This window comes from Dermochelys coriacea, chromosome 22, assembly GCF_009764565.3.
Source record: "Dermochelys coriacea isolate rDerCor1 chromosome 22, rDerCor1.pri.v4, whole genome shotgun sequence".
NCBI classification, from domain to species: domain Eukaryota; kingdom Metazoa; phylum Chordata; order Testudines; family Dermochelyidae; genus Dermochelys; species Dermochelys coriacea.
Genome location: NC_050089.1, coordinates 11854417 through 11876963, shown reverse-complemented (window position 1 = coordinate 11876963; position 22547 = coordinate 11854417). Strand labels below are relative to the sequence as shown.

The 22547-nt window shown below is 50.7% G+C and overlaps 1 protein-coding gene across 1 annotated transcript; it reads left to right on the top strand.

Moving 5' to 3' along the window:
* Positions 1-972: 972 nt before the first annotated feature.
* On the top strand, positions 973-22436 carry OAF (out at first homolog). Its single transcript, XM_038380993.2, has 4 exons — positions 973-1497; positions 18694-18828; positions 19474-19654; positions 20421-22436. The coding sequence occupies exons 1-4, from the start codon at positions 1246-1248 to the stop codon at positions 20693-20695; spliced, it is 843 nt and encodes a 280-aa protein (XP_038236921.1). The 5' UTR covers positions 973-1245; the 3' UTR covers positions 20696-22436.
* Positions 22437-22547: the final 111 nt, after the last annotated feature.

The window sequence follows — 22547 nt, the reverse complement described above, 5'->3', positions numbered from 1 at the left end:
GCACAGACCTCTGAATTTGGCCCTTTTGCTACAGTAAGGGTTAAGGTGTTCAGTACATCATAGTAATTTTGTCAGTTTATAATTGCTCATTTAGAAATAACTTTTTCTTGGTTTCTCTGCTGGATTTGTTTTTAACTGCGACTTCTCAATAGTATTCATTTCAGAATTAAAGGGGGAACCAGTTTCTGGCTGCAGGAAAGAAAAGAAACTTGCAGGATGGATCCTGACTTGAGGACAAAGGGAAATTTTCCCAGTCAGTGTAAATCATCATGACATCAGCATAAAACCAGCTGACAGGGTGAGTGGGGGTGTTTGGAGGAGACAGTAATTAGGAAAGAACTGTTCCACAAAGCTGCCTTATTCTCTTTCCCTTCCAACCTCCCCCACCACCCCAATTTGGCTGCAGGAGCAGCTTGGGATCCCAGCTGGGGAGCAGCTGTGGGCTTGCACTAGCCCTTTAAAGGCGGAGGTGCACTGTCTCTTTAAGTCAGGTCTCTGTGGGTTGTGTTTAGTGAAGGAAGTGACGGGGGGGATTGAATGAAAAGAGAAAAACAGAATCAAAGAGTCCCAAGTAAGGGACAGAGGGAGCTGGGGCAGGGCTGCTGGGGGAAAGGGAAAAAACAGGCTGGCCGTGGTGGGGTAGCAGGGCAGGAGGAGGAAAGGTGGCTGCCAAGGATCAGGGCACCAGCCACTCCACCGGTGCACTGGGAGGTGTAAAGTGCAAGCAGCAGCCCATGTGCTGTCCAGAGTCCAGGGCGAGAGGAGGAGAGGGGTAAGAGGAGAGGGCTCCGGCGGGTGGAGGAGGAGGAGAGGGGTAAGAGGAGAGGGCTCCGGGGGGTGGAGGAGGAGGAGAGGGGTAAGAGGAGAGGGCTCCGGCGGGTGGAGGAGGAGGAGAGGGGTAAGAGGAGAGGGCTCCGGCGGGTGGAGGAGGAGGAGAGGGGGAAGAGGAGAGGGCTCCGGCGGGTGGAGGAGGAGGAGAGGGGGAAGAGGAGAGGGCTGCCACGGGAGCTCCCAGCCCCGGGGGCTCTCTCCGCTCTGCCAAACTTTCAGCCAAAGTTTGGAAACTCCGTGGGGAGGGTTGTCCCGGGAGCCTCTTGTGGGGGGCAGCGGGGTGCCTGGCGGGGGGAGCTCAGGCAGATAGAGCGGGTGTCGGTGGGGGGAGTCTAGGGGTCGCAGAGGGGGCGAAGCGGGGGACTGGGGCCGGGGGTGCGCAGCCTTCGCCCTCTCTGGCTCCTGCTGCCGGGGATGCGCTCTCAGGGCTGCGGGCTCCCTGCGCTGCTGCTGCTGCTGCTGCTGCGGCTGATCCCGCTGGCGCCGGGGCCGCTGCCCGGCCGGGCTGGCCCCGGGGCGCTGTCCGAGCTGCGGGTCCGGGTGCGGCTGCCCGACGGGCAGGTGACGGAGGAGAGTCTGCAGGCGGACAGCGGCGCCGACTGCATCAGCCTGGAGCTGCACAAAGGGGACGGGACCCTCATCACCCTCACCGCCGACTTCCGACAGGTGTGGGGCGCAGGACCCCAGCAGGGGGGCAGGACCCGGGATGGCGGGGGGGGCCGCAGGACCCCACGCAGGGGGGGCAGGACCCGGGATGGCGGGGGGGGCCGGACCCCACGCAGGGGGGCAGGACCCGGGATGGCGGGGGGGGCCGCAGGACCCCACAGAGGGTGGCAGGACCCGGGATGGCGGGGGGGCCGCAGGACCCCACAGGGGGGCAGGACCCGGGATGGTGGGGAGGGCTCAGGCAGGACCCAGCATGTGGGGGGCAGGACCTAACATGGGGAGGCAGGGAGCTCAGACCCCCGCATGGGGTGGCAGGACCCGGGATGGTGGGGGGAGCTTGGACCCCAGCATGGGGGGGGGCAGGACCCAACATGGGGGGGCAGGACTCGGGATGGGAGTGGTGTCTTGGACCATAAAGAGGGGGACAGGACCTGGGGGGGGGGCTCAGCCTCTCCCCCCTGCTCCTAGAAAATGATGGATCAGGTCTAGGAGGCTGGAGTGGGTCTTCAACTCCCCACTCCCAGGGTCCAGGGCGTGTCCCACTGGGAGGGATTTGGAGACCGCTGAGCCCCACATGGGGCTGGGCCACCTTTGGAACCCGTAGCTGAAGCAGAGGAATAGGAGTGTGTGGGGGGGTGCCTGGACCTTTTCCCCTCTGTGAGGCTGTGGAGCTGGCCCTGCCCCCATTACCACACCAGGGAAAGAGGAGCAGATTTTTGTTCCCTTCCAGGGGCTTGGGGAGAATCCCCCCCCCCCCCGCGCTGAGGCTGCATCCCTTCCTTTCCGCTAGCCCAGTAGGGAATGGAGATGGGTACAGGTCTCACTGCTGGCAGACCGTCCTCTTCCTTTCTGGTACCCACACATCTCCACTACCTCTTGGGGATCTGACCCATGGACTTGACCCTTACTCCTTCCCCAGCACCATGGGAGAACATGCTGCTAACAGTCCTCCCCCTTCCCCTCTCCCCCAGCCCTATGGAGAGGAGCTATGGGATAATCCAGAGTGTATTTTGTTTATCTGGCCTCCCTGCTGGGATGGAGCAGATCAAAGAGCTTCAGCCTGGGAACGCTGGACATGACATCTCATGGGAGACCAGTGAAGTGGGCTGAGCGGGTCTGTGTTTATAGAGATTCTCAGGCAGGACTGGCAGGTCAGGAGTCCGCTTTAGATGGGGGAGGTGGAGTGGGGTAGTATTTGTGTGGAAAGGCCTGCCCGCTCTGTAACAAGTTCTGTGCAAGGGTAGGTCCCAGTGTGGTTCTCATTTATACATTTCTCTGCTCTTTTAAAGGCAGATGAATGTCAGTCCCCCACTTTATAGTTGGTGGAAACTGAGGTGCAGAGCAGGGAAGGAACTCAACACTGAGGCAGGACAGCAGCAGGGCCAGGGATGGAACCTAGGCCAATGCCCTAATCTTTCCCTGAATCTGTCCTATCTCTGGGTGAAAGCTCAGTGTGGGAGGTGTGTTTATCTGTGGTTGGGAGTGATGGAATCCCCCCTGCCTTTAGGAGCTGGGGGCATTTAAATCAGTGAGATGGGATCCCCTCTATCTTTTGGAGCTGGGGGCGGGGGCAGGTGGTTCTGTCTTAGTAGGATACAGCCTTCCTTATATTTTGTGGGGTAGCCTTTATAGGTTGGGTTTTCTCTGGGTAGAACAGCACTTTGTGGTGTTTCCATCCTTCTGTAGAATTGGGTGAGCAATTTCTATCTCCATGTGGGTTAGATCATTGGGATGTGTTGGAGGACTGGCCAGTAAGTTGGGGTCAGAGGAGTGCTCTCCAGAATTGCGGCTGCAGTGAGGGTGAGGAGTCAAACTCTGATGTTGGTTGAAGGAAAGAGTGACTTTCCCCTCCTCCCCCACCCCATCCATCTTGGTACAAGAGGGAGTCTATGCAGGGGAGCTGCCATTCTCTCTAAGATGAAGCATGAGAGCCCAGAGCTCATTGCAGCAGAAGGGGGTGTCTGGTGCTAGATGGACTTCTCTGGAGTCTGTGCCGAGCATGAGTGGATGCCATGGATTTTCCATTACACCAGGTGCACCAGAAAACGCATTCTCTTTACTGCTTTGTGTAGTGATCAGTTGGGGTGGTTAGTGTAATGTTTTGTCCCATCCCTTATTTCAGGACTGTTTACTCTGATTTCAAGTGAGAGGAAACTAAAATCTCAAATGTAATGGGCATCGTGCCCAGACCTCCTGAGAGCCTTAGAGTCTTGCAGCTATCTGTATGGGCAGTCATGACCCCCTAAACCCCCATGCTCAGCAAAGTACAAGATTTTTCACCCCTCCCCCCATCCCCAATACAACATTTGGTCACAAGTCCCTGCTTAGCCTCTTTTCCAGCCTATCAAATGGCTCCAGCTCGAGAGCTGGAGAGTCTCAGCCCAGTTCCTTGTTGGAGCACGTGTCTGAATCTCAACCCACCTCCTTCCCCAGTTGTCACAAGTTAAACCTTCTTCTCTGCAAGAACTAAATGGACCGTGGAATCTGAAATCACATCCCATTCTAACAATGGTCTCTCCATGTCAGGGGTAAGGCAAATGGGCAGGGGATGGTGGTAGGAGGGAAGTTTGCTGTCCATGCTGTGGGGCAGCCAGGCTGCCAAGCCAGCGCCTTTCTTCAGCACTGATAAGTTACACTTATGTAAGTATCAGTGATGTGCTGGGAGCTGTATAACACACAGAAGTAAACACCCCCTACCCCAAGGAACTTACACTGTAAAAGACACAGAGAAGATGGGATGCCCTGGGAAGCTCAGAGAAGGGAGTTAAAATCCATAATCAGTCTAAATTGTGTATCACTGCACTTTTTTTTTTTTTTTGGCCAAGGAAAATCCATGCACTTTCCAGATCCTCTAGACAGACTATGGGGGCTCTGGATACCCCCATGGGAGCTCTGGATGCCACGTGGTGAAGTGCCGATGCTGCTGTTCATTCCGGCATCCCTCCCCACCCCTTCATCTCTCCCGAAGATTTGCACTTGAGACTTGTCTGCAAATCTGAAACCTGCAAGAAAACCTCTCCCCATACTCAAAGCACTCAGGGGACAGTTCTTAATTTGACATCAGCTCAGAGCTGGCATGTAATTTTATTTTTTTTAAATGGCTTTGCTGGAACATGGTTAAATGAGGGGCGGGGGACAGAGAAAAAAAACAGCCAGATGTAACGACCTGAGAAATAAAATTTACAATGCTGTGAGAAACCATGAGAGCTGTCTGCCTGCTGAGGATCCCATCAAGACCTGTTCTCCTGGCCTCTCACAGACATTACCATATTTAACTCTGTTCTGCACTGGTGCCCTGCTCTATGGTGTTTCACAACTTCCCCTTGCCCGCAAGAAGCCCTTGCATTGTTACCCTCTGGAAGTGCAGATAGGGTTGTTGATTTTGGTTTCTCAGTGTAATTTTGTGATAACAATGCAGCCAAAATCCTGGCTTTTCATACAAATGATTTTTCCAGTTCCCTGGTTTGTGCTGGGGAAGATTCCTGCTTTCCTTTCCACCCACCCCCCTGCCCATCTGTTAATGGAAAATGGTAGGTTGTGAAATCAAGAGGAAGGATGGCCCACTGGTTAGGGTGCCAACCTGGGACTTGGGGGACCTGGTTCTGCCATAGACTGTGTGCCCCAGTTCCCCATCTGTAAAATGGGGATATTTCCTGATAAAGATTGCAAGGCACATGGATACCGTGCTAATGGGAAGCCATATAAGTACCTAAGCACCATATCTAGAATCATCTCCTTAGGGATATAGTGTGAGCTTGATCCTTTGGGACTTTCAAAACTAGACTGGACCTGTGCATTGTATTGGTGGGAACAAGCCTGTACTGTCCCCAGGGAAGTTATTGCACAATCTAATCTGTTAGTTTCTGCTGTGATATGACTATCAACATGAAAACCATTTGTTCAACAATCTCTTTCCCTGTGTTAATTGCATGAGGTTCACCTTGATGCAGAGGGGTTCAAGGCTTATGCAGTACTTACCCACCTTTATGCCCTGTCTTGAGGCCAGACATGGGACTTTAGTGGTGCTTGCCCGTGGCCTCTGCATGAGGTGAATTTATCTCTCATACAGGATTGAAACTGAAAGTATTTTATAAATCCAGTTGACCTTTCACCACTTCAGTTTACTTCTTTCACTTAATTTATCCTGCCAAATGAAACCCATGATCCGATTCCCACCAACTGTGACTTTTGCTGCAGCAGCACCCAGGGAAACACCCCCAGTGCTACCCTACTGCCCACCCCCACTGAGAGGCATGTCAGGGATTGGAAGGATAATAGCTGCAACACTCTGTGCTCAAGCAATTCTGCCCTGTGGAGCAGTCTGTAGGCAGCAGTGAGTTAGAGAAGCCCTGGGGCTGCTTGGGGATTTACTGGCCATTGGAGTAGCACAGAATCTGGGAGGTAAATACATGGCATTAAAGCAGACTTTCTGAGTGTGGTTAATTTCATGTTCTGGTTCTCCATGGCGGTGAGCTCTGGTTGGTAGGGCATTAGACCGCATCTCCAGACATGTGGATTCTGATCCTGGCTCTGCCACTGAGCTGCTGGGTGACCTTGAGCAAGTCACTTCACCTCTCTGTTTCCCTCTCTGTAAAATGGGGACAATAATGCATTACCCACCTTTATCAACTGCTTTGAGAGTGATGGGTGAAAAGTGCTGTAAATCCTAAGTGTGTATTGTTATTTATTACCAGACACCAGAGCCTGAGATGTCTGGGTTTTTAGCACTGCAGGGGAATTGCTGAAGTAATAATACTTGGTTGCATTTTTGAAGGAATGAAATATTTCTGTTTCTGTTTTATGGCTGGTTGTTGTTTAAAAAAAACAATATCCTAAATGTTGAGTCTAAACTATTTGGCAACATCTCTGCAGAAGTGGTTGGGTTTTCACACTGCAGCCTGGGAATGGGGTGGGTGGCTTACACTGGAGTCAGCACAAGGATGCAGGTAATTCTTTGTCCTTTTAATTACTGGCAAATTAGTGCATGGAGCTGCACGTGGAGAGGGCAGACTATTTTAACCCTTGCAGCGCTAGGAACTTCAGGTGGCCAACAGACTGCTGCTGTTGTATTCAAGACGAGTAATTATTTGGAAAAAGTAAGATTCATACAAGAACCAAGACAAAAATTGTGCAGTGCCAGAGTGGTACCTGTATTTATATGCTTCTGACACTTAGCAAATGCTAAGAGCCTACAAAAGGAAATTTAACACATTCCATCAGCAGTGCTTGCAGAGAACACTTGGTGTCGTCTAGTGGGATAAAGTAACTGATGCTGATGTATTACAAAGGAGTGGCCAACAAACTGTAGAGACAATGGTTTGAGAAAGAAGGCTGAAGTGGTTTGGGCATGTTGTACAGGTGTCTGGGGAAAAAAAACATATTCCTAGACAAGCCTATGCCTTGATACCACGTGGTGGAAGATGGAAAAGAGAAGGACAATAAATGACATAAGAAAAAACCCATTGAGAAAGATGTCGCTGTCATGGAAGCAGACTACACTGGAGCAAGAAGTGTGGCACTAGACAGACAGTGGAAATGCTGGATTGTCTTGTGTCACAAGGCACGAGAACATCGCATCTACTGTTGTTGTCTGTGCTTAAGGCTGCTGCCACATCCGGGCTTCATTGTGCCAGGTGCTGTCAAACATGGAGTAGATGATACCCTCTGCCCCCAAAAAATTTATGCATTCAATTTGGGAAACCTGCTCTTCCCAAATTTCCTCCCCCGTGGATATCAAGAATATCCTAATTAATGCTGATAAAATCGTGGAAGGGATATTACACCTCTTGCTTCAGGTCTTAAGCTGGCCTCTGACTTTAGAGATGAGGATGAGACCTAACGTGGAGGGGAAATTCATCCTACATCTGTTAATGCAGGGTTCTTGCACCTGCCCCTGAAGCAGCTGGAGCTGGCCACTGTCATAGGCAGGAGACTGGCCTGGATGGTCCTTGGGTCTGATCCAGCCTGGCAATTCCTGTATTCCCCTAGGAAACTTGTCACCTGTAGCCAGGTGTAGAATTTTGGGGATATAAAGTGTTCAGACAGCTAAGGATTGGGGCAGGAGGCTGTTGCTTTCTTTGAGGTGTGCTTACTCCCTTGCTTGTGTGTGTACAACTGTGACCAGCAGGCATAGGCAGGGGTGCTGGAACGATTTTTATAGTGAGGCTGCTGAAAGCCATTGAACAAAACCATACACTCTGCATATGAGGGAAGTCTTGCATTTGGTTGCTATTATTACTTCAAGCCAGGGGGCACTGCCTTACCCCGAGCCTCCCTAATTCCATTTGGGAGAGGGAGAATGCGTAGCAATGTTATAAATCCTGCTCTTGGGTTGCTAGAATGCATGGTGTCACTGTCTGGACCCTCTCCCATTTAGCTGCATTGTACTATAATTGCCTCTGTCCTGGGATGTGATCTCCAGCTCTCTGGCTGAACCTTTTTCCATGCTTCATAGGCATTGTTTCACAGAAATCTCTGCAGTCAGAGCCTTCAGAGGCCTGATTTTCAACAGCAGAATCCAAGATGCAGAACAGAGCTGTTCCGGGGTGCACTTTTCAAAGGCTTCCTAACGGTGCCCTGGGAATCTGTCAAAGAACAGATGACACCAATTCCCTGCAAGTTACTGTGAGATAATAGGAGGCTTTTTAACTCTCTCCATAGGAGGGATGGAGCAATTTGGGAGTTGTAACCAGGAAGACTAGAAACCATGATTCAAGCTCTCCACAGGTCTCACTCTGTGACGTTAAACATTAAAGAGTTTAATGTTGCATTATTAAAATATGTATTTTGTAGGGATTTGGTATTGGAGAGGAGCAGTTTACTAGAATTCTGAGTTGGTCGTTATCCTGGGGCGTAGTGCTACCATCTGAAAACGCTGTATTTTAATCAAGCCGATCATTTGAACAGCAAGAATGATTGTCTCTTTTACCTGATACTGTATATTGGTCTAGTAAGCTGAGCACAGAACTGGAAGGCCACAACTTCTAAGTTCTAGTTCCACTTTTGCCACTGATTGACTGCCCGGCCATGGGCCACTGACTTGTGCATTCCTCATTTTTTAGGTGTCTAGCATGAGATGTTTAAAGCTTGATTTTTTTGAGAGAGAAAGAGAAAGAGAGAGGTGCTGAGCACTCACAGCTCCCAGTGACTTCACTTAGAATTCCAGGTCCTCACTACTTACCAAATCAGACCCGTTACTGTGTACCAAAAATGGAGGCATCTGAAATTACTTACCACGCTTGCAAATGGGGCCTTGACTTCTCAACCGCAAAGTCCCTATTTGTAAAGCATTGTTCTTATCTAGAGTACAGTACCTCACATGGATTTCATGACGATCCATCAGTTAATGCTTGTGAAGTGTTTTGAAAATCTAAAGCACTGTGCAAGTGCTAAGAGTTGTTTGTTTATTTCAGTTTTGCAGTAACTGATCCAACTTTCCATTACAAACAAGGGACTCTGGTTGCTTTGAGTTTTACCCACACAACCCAGTTAGACCATTTCTATCTGGAGTATGTGATAGAAGAGTAACACCCACTATCACTACACCAGCCAAATTCTGCTTTTCCATCTGTCTGTCTTGGGTACTTACCTGGAACCTATTACCCTGGTATCTCAGCATCTCACAACCCTTGGTATATTTATCCTCCTAACCCTGCTGTGAGGCAGAGCAGTGTTGTTATCCTCATGTTACAGATGGGCAACTGAGGCACAGAGAGGCTAGGTGACTTGCCCATGGTCAAACAGGGTAGAGCAAGAAATTGAAGTCAGGTATCCCAAGTCCCTGGATAGTACCCTAATCAACTTCCTTCCTCTGTGTGGACGTACGCAGTCCCCCTTTGCGCTCAATAGGAGCCAAGTATGTGAATCACTGTCCTAAAAGCTTTAGTTGCTTGAGGACTGGTTTGCTCCACTCAACGAGGAACTAAGAGGCTCCGCTCAGATCTAGCTAGCCTTGGTCCTTAGTCCCTGTTGGGACAGGCCTAGAAGCAGTCTGAATTGCCCTCTCATCCCAGAAGATGGTCCCTGTAGGAGAGGGATGAGGCCAGGTTTGAGGAACAAGGAGATGGAATGAGGAAAGAATAAGTGAAGGACAAGGGGGCTCCTCTAAACTGGATGTCCTCTAGTGGAGTGTAACAGGGTTCAGTCACTGCAGGAGCACCTCCTTGTGGCCAGCTGTGGCAGCTCTTTCCCTCTAGTGCCCCATGCTGACCGTCACTCCGTCACTGGGGTGGTCTCTCTTCTGTAACTCGGCTCTCCAGCCTTGTCACAATGTTAACGCCCACCCATTTTAAGGTAACAAAGCTCAACAAACAAAAGTCCATCAAAGGACTCCTAAACCTTATACCAGGTCTGCAGCCCCTGACTCTAGGCCCAGTGATCACCGCATCCATCCGGGCTCCGAATTATCTGTGTCTCCTTATGTCAGGGGGCTTTATGCCACCTTCCCAGTGGTTGGTAGAGGAACCCAGGCCCTCCCTCTGCTCTAGGTTCCAGCCCAGAAATCCTGTAACCAACAGCCAAAGTCTGCACATTTCTACCCATTGCTGCAGTTTCCCTGGGCTTCTTCCTACCCAGCCTTCTCAGGCTTTCTTCCCTGCAACTTCTTGCGTTGACCCCTCTTTCAGGGTGAGGATCCCTGGGCTTTATTCCCCCCCTGGGTTTCCTCCGCCCAACTTCTCTGCTTCCAGGGAATGACTGCAGACTCCCTCCCTGTAGTCCCCTTCTGAGACAAACTTCCTTCTTTATCAGAACCAGGCTGCTCTTGCCCGGCTGGATTTCATGATCAGCTGAGCGTGGCTGTCCCTCCAGGTGCAGTCAGGTGCTGTAACTGGCCTCGCAGGCCCACATTAACCCATTCTTGGCCTTGGTGGGCTACATGCCCCACCATATGGTGCAAGTATGGGCAGTCTGGGCCTGGGGGACCTGCTGCACCTCTCTCATGGGGCAAAAGGGCTTCCCCCCAGGGCAGGGATGTGGCGACAGCATAGCAGTAAGGAGGCTGCCTGTCCTTTAGCTCTGCTAAGCAGTGTGAAACCAAATTCTAAACAATGGTAGTAACTGTACTAACCATGCCTAGGTTCAGACACACGGGTCAGGGCCAGGGGTTGCCAGCACCTCCTGAAAGGGTTAATGTGGAGAGTCCTTGAGAGAAAGTATCTCGGGAGGTTCAGGTGTCCTGTTGGAACTTGTTCCCATGCCGGGAAGTTTTACAGAAATCCCCTGCTGGTAACTATACTGTGCCCTCTGTTGACTTGGCCAGGAATGCACTCAGCACTGAGTCACCTCACTCCTCTGGCAGGACCGGTAGTGAGGAGGCTGGGGTTGCAGTCAGTAGGAGGAGCAATTACCATCACCACTCTCTGCACTTCTGCACTACTACAGAGTTTACAGTAGTGTTTCCCAGTAACCTCTACTGGGGTGTATTTGCACCCAGGGCTCTGCCGCCTTCTATCAATTGGGTTTCATTGCGACGACTGGCATCCCTTGAGGAACAGTGATGGGATTCTGGCAACTACTGATTTTAGAAGACCAGCTGGTGTGTGACCCATCCCTGCTCAGCAAGTCATGAAGCTCAGGGTTTAGCTGATCGCCATATTTGGGGTCAGGAAGGAATTTTCCCCCAGGGCAGATTGGCAGAAGCCCTGGGGGGTGTTCATCTTGCTCTGCAGTGTGGGGCACGGGTCACTTGCTGCAGGATTCTCTGCTCCTTGAAGTCTTTAAACCACAAGTTGAGAATTTCAATAGCTCAGACATAGGTGAGAGGTTTTTCGCAGGAGTGGGTGGGTGAGATTCTGTGACCTGCGTTGTGCAGGAGGTCAGACTAGACTATCATAATGGTCCCTTCTGACCTTAAAGTCTATGATTCTATGATTAAACTCAGAATCCATATGAGGCCTAGAAGCTGTTTCACCATGGCTGCCGTGGGCAAGAAGCCGGCGCAGTCACCATCCGTGCGACCCCATAGGTGAGCTGTGGTTTCTCTGCTAGGCTGAACACGTGATCTGTGGTGTTGCTCTGAGAAGGGAGGTCCCAGGCAGTGACCCCAGCTGGGTTTAGGACTTAGAATCTGCTCTCATGGGGTCTGTCTACACTGCAGCTAGGGTCGAACTCCCAGCCCATGTAGACGGACTAAAACTAGCAATGCAGACAGTGTAACTCAGCCCACCCAACCCCCTGGGTCTGAGCTTGCGTGACTAGCCTGAGTCTCCACTACAGCCACGTCATCCACTCTGCTATTTTTAATGCTCAAGCTTGAGTCCAGCTAGCATGAGTCTGTCTACCCAGGCTGGAAGGCTCACCCCCAGCTGCAGTATAGACATACCCCTGGAGCCTTAATCCTCCAACCACCTCTCTGCCCTGGATTCTGCCTGGATTTCCCTGCTGGCTCGCTGTAAAGACTTGGCCACCATAGAGTTCACAGGCAGAACTCTGGAAGGGGAATAATGCAGATCGGTGTGGGGTGTGAGGGCGGTGCTGTTGTCTCATGGACAATACAATGGAAGGGACAGTTAATCCATGAAGACCCCCTCTGATATCCTGCCTTCATCTGCTCCCCATCTTGTGTGATCTCCTTTCCCACTGCTCTCCTTCTCTCAATCCCTCTCTGCCCCATTTCCCTGCCCTATTACCCCCTTCTTCTCTATCCCTCTTCCCCTCCTTTCTCTGCTGCAGGATCTCCCTGGCCCTCCTGTATTTTCTTTCTCTCTGCCCCCACTTTTCTTTTTCTCTGCTTCATCCCTAGCCTTTTGTCCCACCTATGAGCCCCTTTAATGAAGATGCTTGCAGCAATCCAGACAAGAGGCCCTCTGGTTCCCTTGGCTCTGGCCACATGGAGACTACGGTCTATAAATCACCAAGCACACACAGCTGTGTAGATAAATATTTAGATTGGCTTGGCATCAGGGCTGGGTCACAGGCTCTGGTGTAATGGGAACGAGCTCACAGAGGAGGGAGGAGGGGAAATATATTGAAGATGCACACAAAAAGACCAAATAGCAGCAGGAGAGGAGCCGGGAGTGTGTGTCTGAGGATGATCCAGGATGAGACGGGTCGGAGAGAGCCAGGGGCTTTGTTAGTTTGTGGCCCTCACTCTCCTGCAACTGTACTTGGCATTCCAGCCTGTTGTGTGTCCATGTGGGGTCAAACCCACACTGATTCACCCCTCCATGCAATCCCGCTGAAACCCGTGGCATCATGGACAGGGGCATAGATTGAATCAGAATCCAGCCCTACGTGTTAAAAGTGTAATCTCACATTTCCCTTCTCCTCTTCCTGGGCATCAGGGCTAAATTTGTCTGAGGTGTAAGCAGGCTCCTGCCACTGACTTCAATCCTATACCACTGGGTCAGGTGACGTTGTGCCTGCTTCTACCAAACCTGAACTTGGTCCTCCATCTCTTATGAAGAGATTCTCCATCTCGCTCAGGTGCACAGATTTCCAGGTGCATTTGTGTAACTGTTCCTGCTTTGGTTTAACAGCAAAACAGCAGGGTTTGAACCTGGGATCATCAGTGCTAAAATCATGAGCTTCATCCACTTCTGCTAATGGCTTACAGCTGTTAGATGCAGCAATAGACTCATGGACCAGCCGTGAGAGAGACAAAGACCCACTTTGATGTGCATGTACCTCTGGGTAGGTAGATCCAGAAGAATTCGGCAGCTCCGCAACATCTCCATGTCAGTCTGCAAAACTCACCTTCAACCTGGGATTTAATTTTTTTTTCTAATTCCTTGCCCATGGGCAGCTAAACTTTCAGATTTCATTGTTTGGCAAAAAATATATATATATATATATATATGTGGCTGTCTCGCTGTCAGCCTTGGGTCTCATTTTTCTCGAGTAAATTAAAATGAAATCATTCTGTTTGGGACTGTTGGGATTTTCATTTTTATTTGCTGGAGCCTCACTTGGCCTTGCATGTCATGGGAGGGCAAAGCGGAAGAGTTCAAATCAAAACCACTTTGCTTAAATTTAGAAGACTCTAAGTGAATCTGGGCCATACCACTGGGGCCAGGTTTAGACAAGATCCTTCTCATTAGAGTAATTGAAAAACAGGATGAATTATTTTCCCCATGAACATTTTTGTGCAAATTTCATCCTTTTTTTTCCCTGGGTTAAAATTTGAAATATTGGCAGTTTCCCTCTACCCTATTCCCCCCTGACCCTCTCCCCCATTGTGCTGGTTCATCCATAGCCTCACGCTTCTAATTCCAGATCTCAGGAAAGATCATCGTGCTATGATTTTTATTTTGGAAAAGATACTTTCAAATCTTGCTCTTGAAGACCCAAAAGACCACAGCAGCCTTTAGCTCTGAGCCTTTAAAGCGACTGAGATTCATTTCAGGGGTATTCCCTGTGCGTGGTAGGTTGCCAGTCAAACCCGAGGACTGAAAGCAATGATAAAAAATGATCAAGTCTGTGGACTAATTGGATTTTTTTTCTTTTAAATTCCCTCTATTTCCTGCTCCTCTTGTTCAGTTTCCATTTAATAAATACACCCAGCAAAATCTCTGCTACGGCCATTGGAAGGGAGCCACATCTCAGTCTGCAGCTGTTCTTTCAGCTGTCCAGATGTGCCCTGAATTCCACATCCTTTTGTTTTCTGTATGTGGGAGAGGCGACAGTGAGTAAGTTGAGGATGTATGAACTGGCCCAGATGGTAGCCCCAGACAGGACATGGCTCAGAGCTTTGATTCCTGCTCTGGATAAAAGGACGTCTCATCCCAAACCTTGTGAGCCAGGTAACGGGAATGCCCCAGAGATCCTAACATGAAAGGTCTTCTCAGCAGCTTGACGTGCCTCTTCATGGTCAGTGTGGCTTCTGCCCACGCTCCCATGGAGGTTGGTCTTAACCACTGTGTTCTTTGGTGGATTCCAAAGGAAGTGAACAGTATTCTGCTCCTCTGCTAGGGAAATGCTGCATCTGTGACATGATCATTCCTTTTGTAAGTGAATTTAGCTCTGGAGAATGGTGCCAGATGAACAGCCAGGACACAGAGAATCTCTGTCCATAGAACAGATACAGCAAAGAAAATAATGAGTGCAAGCTTTCCACCCCAGCCCACCCACACGCTGGCCTGCTAATGTACCTCCATCTCGACCTGGGAGAGCCTCCTCTATGGATGAGAATTCAGTATCCATGATCCATTCAGTTCTTGGCCTCGCTGCTGAAGTGCCCAGCATGGATGTTAATTTAGTTTCCAGTGTGACTGTGTAGTTTGTTTTGTTTTGTTTTTTGTGATGCAGACATCCGTCTCCTAGGGACTGGACTGTGGTCATCTCACACAGGCAACCATGGATTTATGCTGCTGCTCCAGCAGTGAATGCTCCTGCATCTCCCGTTACTAATCTCCCTGTGATGCCAAAACATGAAAAAAGAGCCTTTTTTCATGGAGAGTATCCTGCCTCTTTCCTCCTACTTCTCAGGAGCTGGCGTTTTTCTCTCTGTGTCCAGTACATTCTTACTAGTGATGTTCCAAAGGAATGAGTTCCCTTTACCTCTCCCTCCTGCCGAGGACTTGAATGCCCTCAAAGCAAAGAGCCAGCTCTTCCTATGGCATAAATTGTCATAGCTTCATAAAGTCAATGGAGCCTGTTCTGACTTACACCAGATGTGGCTCTGGCCCAGAGAGATTTTTCATGAATGACGTTGTTGTGAGCCCTCAGTGGAGGAGGTAAGCGCCGGTGTCCTGAGCTGAACTTTGACACATAGATGACTTCTTAACCAGATGCAGGCCCTAGCTGCAGGGATCATGGACTGGAATTCTCTGGCCTGGGCTATGCAGGAGGTCAGATAAGGTTTGTCTTAATGGGTCCCTTCTCGCCTTAAAATCTATGAATTTCGTCTCTGCTCTGCCATTCGTTGGATCCAGAGATGAGCATCCTCTTGGCTGGCCCGTAGACCCACATGTTCTTAGGCCAATTGCCAAGGAGTGGGTGGGGAGGAGCCTGAGTAGAATCAGGATAGCAGAGCCCACGGTATATAGTGTGGCTCTGCCATGCTAGGAAGAGCGTGTCAAAAGTTTTTCTTGTGCACTCAGCTGATGGGGAGGGGGATTTACCTTGTTTCACAGCTTGCTGATGAGGTGAGGGCCCTGTACTGCAATGATGGCCCATGATATTTTTAGTTGTTGTTGGCTAGGAGCTGTGACCAGCTGCCCCCGCAGGGCTATGATTACAGCTCAAAGATAGCAACTTGGAGGAAAAATGCGCCTCTCGGTTTGTACATAGTGTGAAGAGGCAGGATGTGGTGTCAGATGTTTGTCCTTCCTGCAAGGAGCAGTCGCTCTTTGAAGCCAATGGATGGTTTGGGGGAGGGAGGGAAGAGGAATCTTTCTATTGACTTTGCTGACCAGAGGGGTGAAGGTTCTGGATGCTCAAAAGCCACAGGGAGACTAAGTGGCAAACTCCCCACCTCTCCAGTGTTCCTGGGTAGCACAGCTCTGCTGGAGCTACACTGCCATCAATCTTCCCCTGGCTGCAGCTGCTCCCAGGGAAAGCCCCAAGGATTCGTCAAGGACCAGAAGATGGACCATGTGGCCAAAAAGTCCTTCCCCTCCCAGCCCACCCACTCTCTGCCCCTTCCACAGGGTCCACACCAAGGCAAAGATCTCTTCAGATTTGGAATGTGGAAGGGCTGTGGACAATGCTGCAAAGCAATCGGAGCCCTCATTGCAAAACAGTGAGGTGGTGACTCCAGAGATCAGTTGGCGGCTCCATGAACTTGTGAGCATTGCTGTCCTAGTCTGACAGAGTAGCAAACTTGTGGAGCTATCTTTGATTTGCCCTCTCTAGGGGCAGAAGGTCTGTGGCAGTAATAAGGCAACGAGCACATTGTCAAACCCTAGATAGAGAACACTGCCAGCTAATGAAGATTCTCCTTCAGCTTGTGTTCTATGCCTGAGAGTCTGGGGCGGATATTCCAGTTTCTATCCCTATCTTGTGTGGTTTAGCTGGCAAGGATGATTTGTGACCCACAGGCTTGATACCATGTAGCAAAGCCTGTTTTATTTGCATACTGTAATCCTACTGGATGAGTGTCATAAATTCTTTGAGTTTTGTATTATATTTAAAGTGATGGGGTTGGAAATATCTCCCGGCCTGGACGCTGGCGTTGAGTTGGCTGCCTTCTTTATTTTTGTTTTTGTAACGCTTTAAGAATCCCATTCCCCTGACTGGGACATGATTTGCATCACAGGAGTGAAATATGACTTTTTACTTTGGTCCTTCCTAGCAATGAGATTTTCCCCATCCCCACCTTGTGCCTTTGCTCCATCCATGGAACAACTAATTTTTCATGCCCAGCAGAGGTTCATGTCTAGTGCTGTAACTAATGGATGCTGGGGGTCATGGAATCTGTTTAAATGTTTCCCCTTCGCTGACGCTGCTAAGACGTGACCAGGCGACTCATCCCTCTCATGGGTCTCTGGTGACGTCCCAAGGGACACTGAGCCGGATGCTTTCCTGTGAGCTATTTCTACCATAGCAACATCGGTTCCACTGTATGTGCATCCAGCAGTTCTGCTTTCCAGTTTCCTCTGTGACTCAGAACTCCCTCCGCACCCACTTGCTCACTGATCTCCAGAGGGAACCTGTCGCCCCCCACTGCTATCCATAGGTTTTCCCACAGTCCGCTCCCCTTGCTGTCTTCTGTGATGGCATGTCCCATGCTCCTGCAATGGGAAGGAAACCACGGCGAGTGATGGCTTAGGTGGGGTGCACTGTCACATGGGATGCAGGTGGAGGATGTACAATAGGAAGTGAGGGCGTCCTTTCCTCGTAGATATGGGTGGGGAATTTGGGGGTGCAGGAGTGGGATATAATCTGTGGGATATTGGGGTGCAACATTGAGCAGTGATGGATGGGAAATGGGGTGTCCTCCCATGTGGTGCAGGTCTGGGATGTACCAGTGAGGTGTCTATTCCTGGAAGAGATGGGGAGGAATGAAGCATCCCATCCCCAAAGGTGCAGGTGTGGGGTGCCCCCTTATACAACTGTGGGGTATATCTAATCTCCATTGTCTCTCCATTTCATTCCTTGTCCTCTCTCTCTCTCACTCTCCCTTCATTTCGCTGTAGTCTCTTACTCACTTCCTTCTGGTCACACTTCACTGGCTGCTGCCAGGACCGGCTGCGTGTCAGTAACAGGAAGAAGTATGAAACCTGCTTTTAACACCATCAATAACTGTCTCAATGGAGAAGGGTGGGAGGGGAGAAGGGAATCTGTAATCCCTTGCCACCTCACTGACATTTTCTTTACAGGCACTGGAAGGAGAGGCAGCTGCAGGCATTTATCCCGGGGAGCCGTTTCTTGTCTTTACCCCTCTCCTTCCCTTCCAGACTACTGCTGCTTCTCCGAGTCAAAGCCGGGCTGCTGCACACAGCAGTAGGGTTGCGTACTCTTCAAGATAGCACCCCCGCCCGGAAGGAGATGGATCCACAGGGAGAGCTTCCCCTATCTAAGGGCCAAAACACGAGTATTCTGGGCCCAACCAAAACAGGAAAGAATGGGGCACTCCCTGGAAGGGCACCCCCTATTGGTGGGGGAAGCCGAGGATCATTGATTCAAAGGAGAAACTGGCAGTCCCTAGAGAGTCAGTGTCACTTCTTGGTATGGAAAAGGCATAGTATGAGACAGGTGTATGTGTAACACACTTAATTAGGGGCTCTGTCTGCCTCTAGTGGTGGCTGGTCCATAGATAGCAGTTGATAGACCTGCTACCGCCTTGGCTGAAAGTTTTTAACCCAGTTCAATTCCCCGCGTTACTGGGTGGGCTGTCGGTAGTGGGGATTGAACCTGTGATCTCTGGTGCTAAAGGCATGAGCCTCTATTGCAAAAAGAGCCAGCTCTGTTAGCTGGGGCTGCAACATACTCGTCAACCTATCTGTGGCCCCACCACCATTAAAGGAGGACAGTGTCCCACTGAATGGGTTGCGGGTGATTGAGTGGTTCAGGGAGGGAAGCCCGTTTCTCTCTACTCCTCCTTCGCCCAGCATCAGGGATGTTCTCACAGATGTGCAATGGAAGGAGGAAAAGGAATGGGGTGGTTGGGCATGCACGTCTCCCGCCCCCCCCTCCCCTAGTGAGGCATCATCTGGCACCTTCTCCCCTGAAGGAGGTCTGAACTCCCCCCGCCAGTCCATGAGGATGTGGGCCAGGGGACTCTGGTAAACCTTTGTGGTTTGTTTTTTTTGTCAGGAGGTGAAGATTTTCCGTGCTCTGATCCTGGGGGAGCTGGAGAGGGGCCAAAGCCAGTTCCAGGCACTCTGCTTTGTCACGCGGCTTCACCGCAACGAGATCATCCCCAGCGAGTCCATGGCAAAGCTGCGGCAGGTGAGGGGCAGCCCCACAAGATGGCCTGATGCCTCCCCCACATGTGATCCCTGGTTTCTTGGGGTGATATGCTTTCCTGTAGGAATAAAAGCCAGTCAGGGCCCCTAACCTTTTCAGGTACTGGTCCCAATTTAGTAGCCTCAGATCACTGGCCCAGCCAACGGCCACCATTTCCCAGTGCATGCTGCAACCAGCAATGGCTGCCCTTAACCTTAGGCTAGCGCAGCCCCCATTCCATCAGTGGGGAGGAGGATAGCAACAGGGGCCAGGAGTGGCCAAGACTTCCACTTTGCCCCCCCTCCCTAAATAGGCAGCACCCACCGTGCTCCTTACTGAGGTGTCTATTCAATGTCTATCCAATCTCATGGAGAAAGTGCCACCTACTGAATTGCCAACACTTCCAGCAGCCCCTGGAATCTATCTGGAGTCTCATTCAAGTGCCGGGCAGGCCCAGCTCTGGCATAGCTTGGAGGTCAGCTGGGAATCCCAACACAAGACCGGCCAGCTGCATGCCTTTTTTAGGTTTGCATAGAATACTGATGTCCCAAAAGAGCTAATTTGGGGGGGAGGGGAGGAAGATGCTGACAATACTTGTTACCCATAATGCAGCAGGAATTAGATTCGATGCAACTTTCTCCTCGCCAGAAAAACCCCAAGACGGTGCGGCAGGCGGAGGAGATGCGTGGGCTGGAACATCTCAACATGGACGTAGCAGTCAACTTCAGCAAAGGGGCACAGCTGAGCCCCCATATTCACAATGTCTGCACAGAGGCCAAAGAGGCTATTTACACCCGAGAAGAGGATGTTAAATTCTGGCTGGAGAAAGGTAAGAATTTCCTTTGGCACTGGGCCCGCTAATGCTAAAACTGCAACCTGGTCTGCAAGCCACTACGATCTCCCTCACTGCATTGTTGGTGGATAATCTGGTTCACATCAATCCCTTTCACGTGCAGCTGGAGTATTGGTGCACACAGATCCTTTGTATGCCGGTGAATAACTGGGTGCACGCAGATCCTTTGCACACTGCCTGGGGGAGGACTAGTGGTTAATTTGCTACACATCAGTTTTTCACATGTTGCTCTTCTTAATGAATCCAAGCTGAGCGTGTTATTTTCTGGGGCCACATCTCCCTAGTGTGAGACCCTGCTCCTCCCACGGCCCTACCTAGTTCCACATCCTAGACCTGCCTGGGCACAATTATCAGATCCTGTTCCCTGGGCACGAGAAGAACATTCAGTGGTTTATGCCAAGGCCATAAGCCAAGTGCAGGGAAGGCAATTAGTGCTAACTAAAGGGGTGGCTTCTGTGATTTGGACACCTGTCCAATGGGAACTGGGCTGAGCCCCCACAAACCTCGTTTCATTGAGGGGCTTACTGAACAGCCTGTCACTTTCAGTCACTACCTATAACCTGGGCCAGATCTGAATTGGTGCCTTACAGGGGAGAAGGCTAATAGCTATTCCCAGCCCCCCGAGCCACCTAGCCTGCCTGCTTCTGTATAGACCAGTCTCCTAATGGTTCTCCTCCCACATGCCACAGCAGGAGGCAGCATCCTAAGCCAGGTGTGTGTCTCCCCCCGTTTCCTCCCACAGGGGTGGATGGCTCCATGTTCGAGGTCTTGCCCCAGTCGGCCGACCTGCCCGACCTGCAGCGCTGCAAGCTGTGCTTGGACCGCTGGAAGCCCTGCATCTGCAGCTACTCACTGAGCATCGAGTGGTACCCGTGCATGCTCAAATACTGCAAGAGCCGTGATGCCAGTGGCAAGGTCTCCTCCTACAAGTGCGGCATCCGCAGCTGCCAGAAGGGCTACAGTTTTGACTATTACGTGCCGCAGAAGCAGCTGTGCCTATGGGACGAGGAGACCTAGCGGGCCCCGGCCAGGCCTTTCCACGTGGCATCTCTTCTGCCTCCTGCTGTGATGATCTGGGTGGAGCTGGCTGCCTGGAGGGGGAGTCGGGCCATGGTGCCTTGTGCCATGAAGGATTTGTGTATGCCTCTTTCCTTCCCACGCCCCTGGGCCCCCTAATGCTGCCTCACACTGTGAAAACTGGCTCACCTTGCCATTATTAAGAGTGCCCTGCCCAGCTCCTATGGGCATCACTCACCTATGGCAATATGGGCCCAGAAGGAGGCAGGGGGGAGGAGCTTTTGTGGGGGGGAAAGGGGTTAGTTTTGATCTAGCAAGTTTGCCCAGCTCTGGGGAGGAGATGGACTAGCTGGGGTGTCGGTGCCAGGACGGAGCCTCTTCAAGGGGGGAGCCATTTTAACTGTAACCTCTCAATCACCAAAATGTGACCCTGGTGCTTTGTCTTAAAAACACACCAGCCACCAGAGGGGGTGGAGCTCCGACCCCTTCCCTGCCTCTTCGACCTTCCAGCGACACCAGAGCAGCATTGGCCACCAAAGGGGGCCAGATGGTTTGTGGGGTCACTCCCAAGCAAGGGGTGGTCCGAGGCCCACAAATGAGGATCCCTGCTGTGGTCAGTCCTAGTGTCACATTGGATGTTGCCTCCTCCCCCGGGCTGGAGGAGGGATCATATGTAGCAGGAGTTGCTGTAAACCCCACTTCAGCCCCCTGAAAATTGAAGGGCTCTAAGTAGTCTCTGGTTTGGCTTGTTCTCATGACCCATCCCTGCTGGGGACTAGGCTCCTGTGTCCCACTTGCTTCCTATTAAGAAAGACACGTCCACACATTTCTACCCGCTCCTGCAAGACTGTGATTGTGATGGGAAGAGAAGATCCCAGGCTGGGTTTGCCCTCTGACTTTGCGAGGGGTGGTGCTGATCTCTGGGGATGGAGAGACTCTTGGATTCTGTTCCCACCTCTGCTGCCGAAACCACTGTGTGAGCTTGGGGTGAGTCACGCCACAGCACTGCCTTTGTTCCCCTCGCTGTAAGAGTGGGGAGGATGATGAGACTGGCTCCTATGTATCGTGTTTGAAGATCTTCAGTGGAAAGGCGCTCCCTGAGTTATTCTTACAGTATTCTGCCCTCCCTAGGGCTGGAGTATGAGGGGGAAATATTGATAGGGTTCGCATGCACTAGAGAGCAGCTGCAATCTTTAACCCTAACCCTCCTGCTCTGCATCCTCCACTATGTGCCTTTTTGCCTAAAATCCAGGCGTTTCAGACCAAAAAAAAAGCTATTTTGAGATTTTTTTTTCTTTTTAATTTGCTCATAGAACTATTTTTATATCAATCAATGGGAAAGGTTTTTTTTTAAAAAAAAAATAATGCCACAAGAAGTAAAACCAAAAAAAGAAAGAGAGAAAGAAACTTGAAAAGATTTTTAAAGCAAATTATTTATCATTTGTAAGATAGATAAATGGATTTTTTGATGCATCTCTAGCATCAAAGTGTCTCCACAACTCACTGTCAGCCTCCTCCTGTTGTCTGGTTCCATTGGATTCAGGGCTGTTTCCTTATGGTGAAACTCCAGTGGTATCAGAGGTAGAATTAGAGCCTATTTCCATCTGTACAGTCAGCAGTCCCTGCCAGGATTCAGGGAGACCTGGTGTGATGACACTAGGCAGCTGTCTGGGTGCTAGAGAGGAACCCCAGGGCCTGCCTGGGTCCAGCAGCCTCAATAAAGAATCCTTTATATTCATTATAGCTGAGTCCTGTCTATTGTTGATGTGGCCAGTGTGGGGTGAAGGCTCTGGCTTAATAGGCCTTTCCCATCTCAAAGCACCACGATCCCATGACTGGTGCAGGGAGAAGT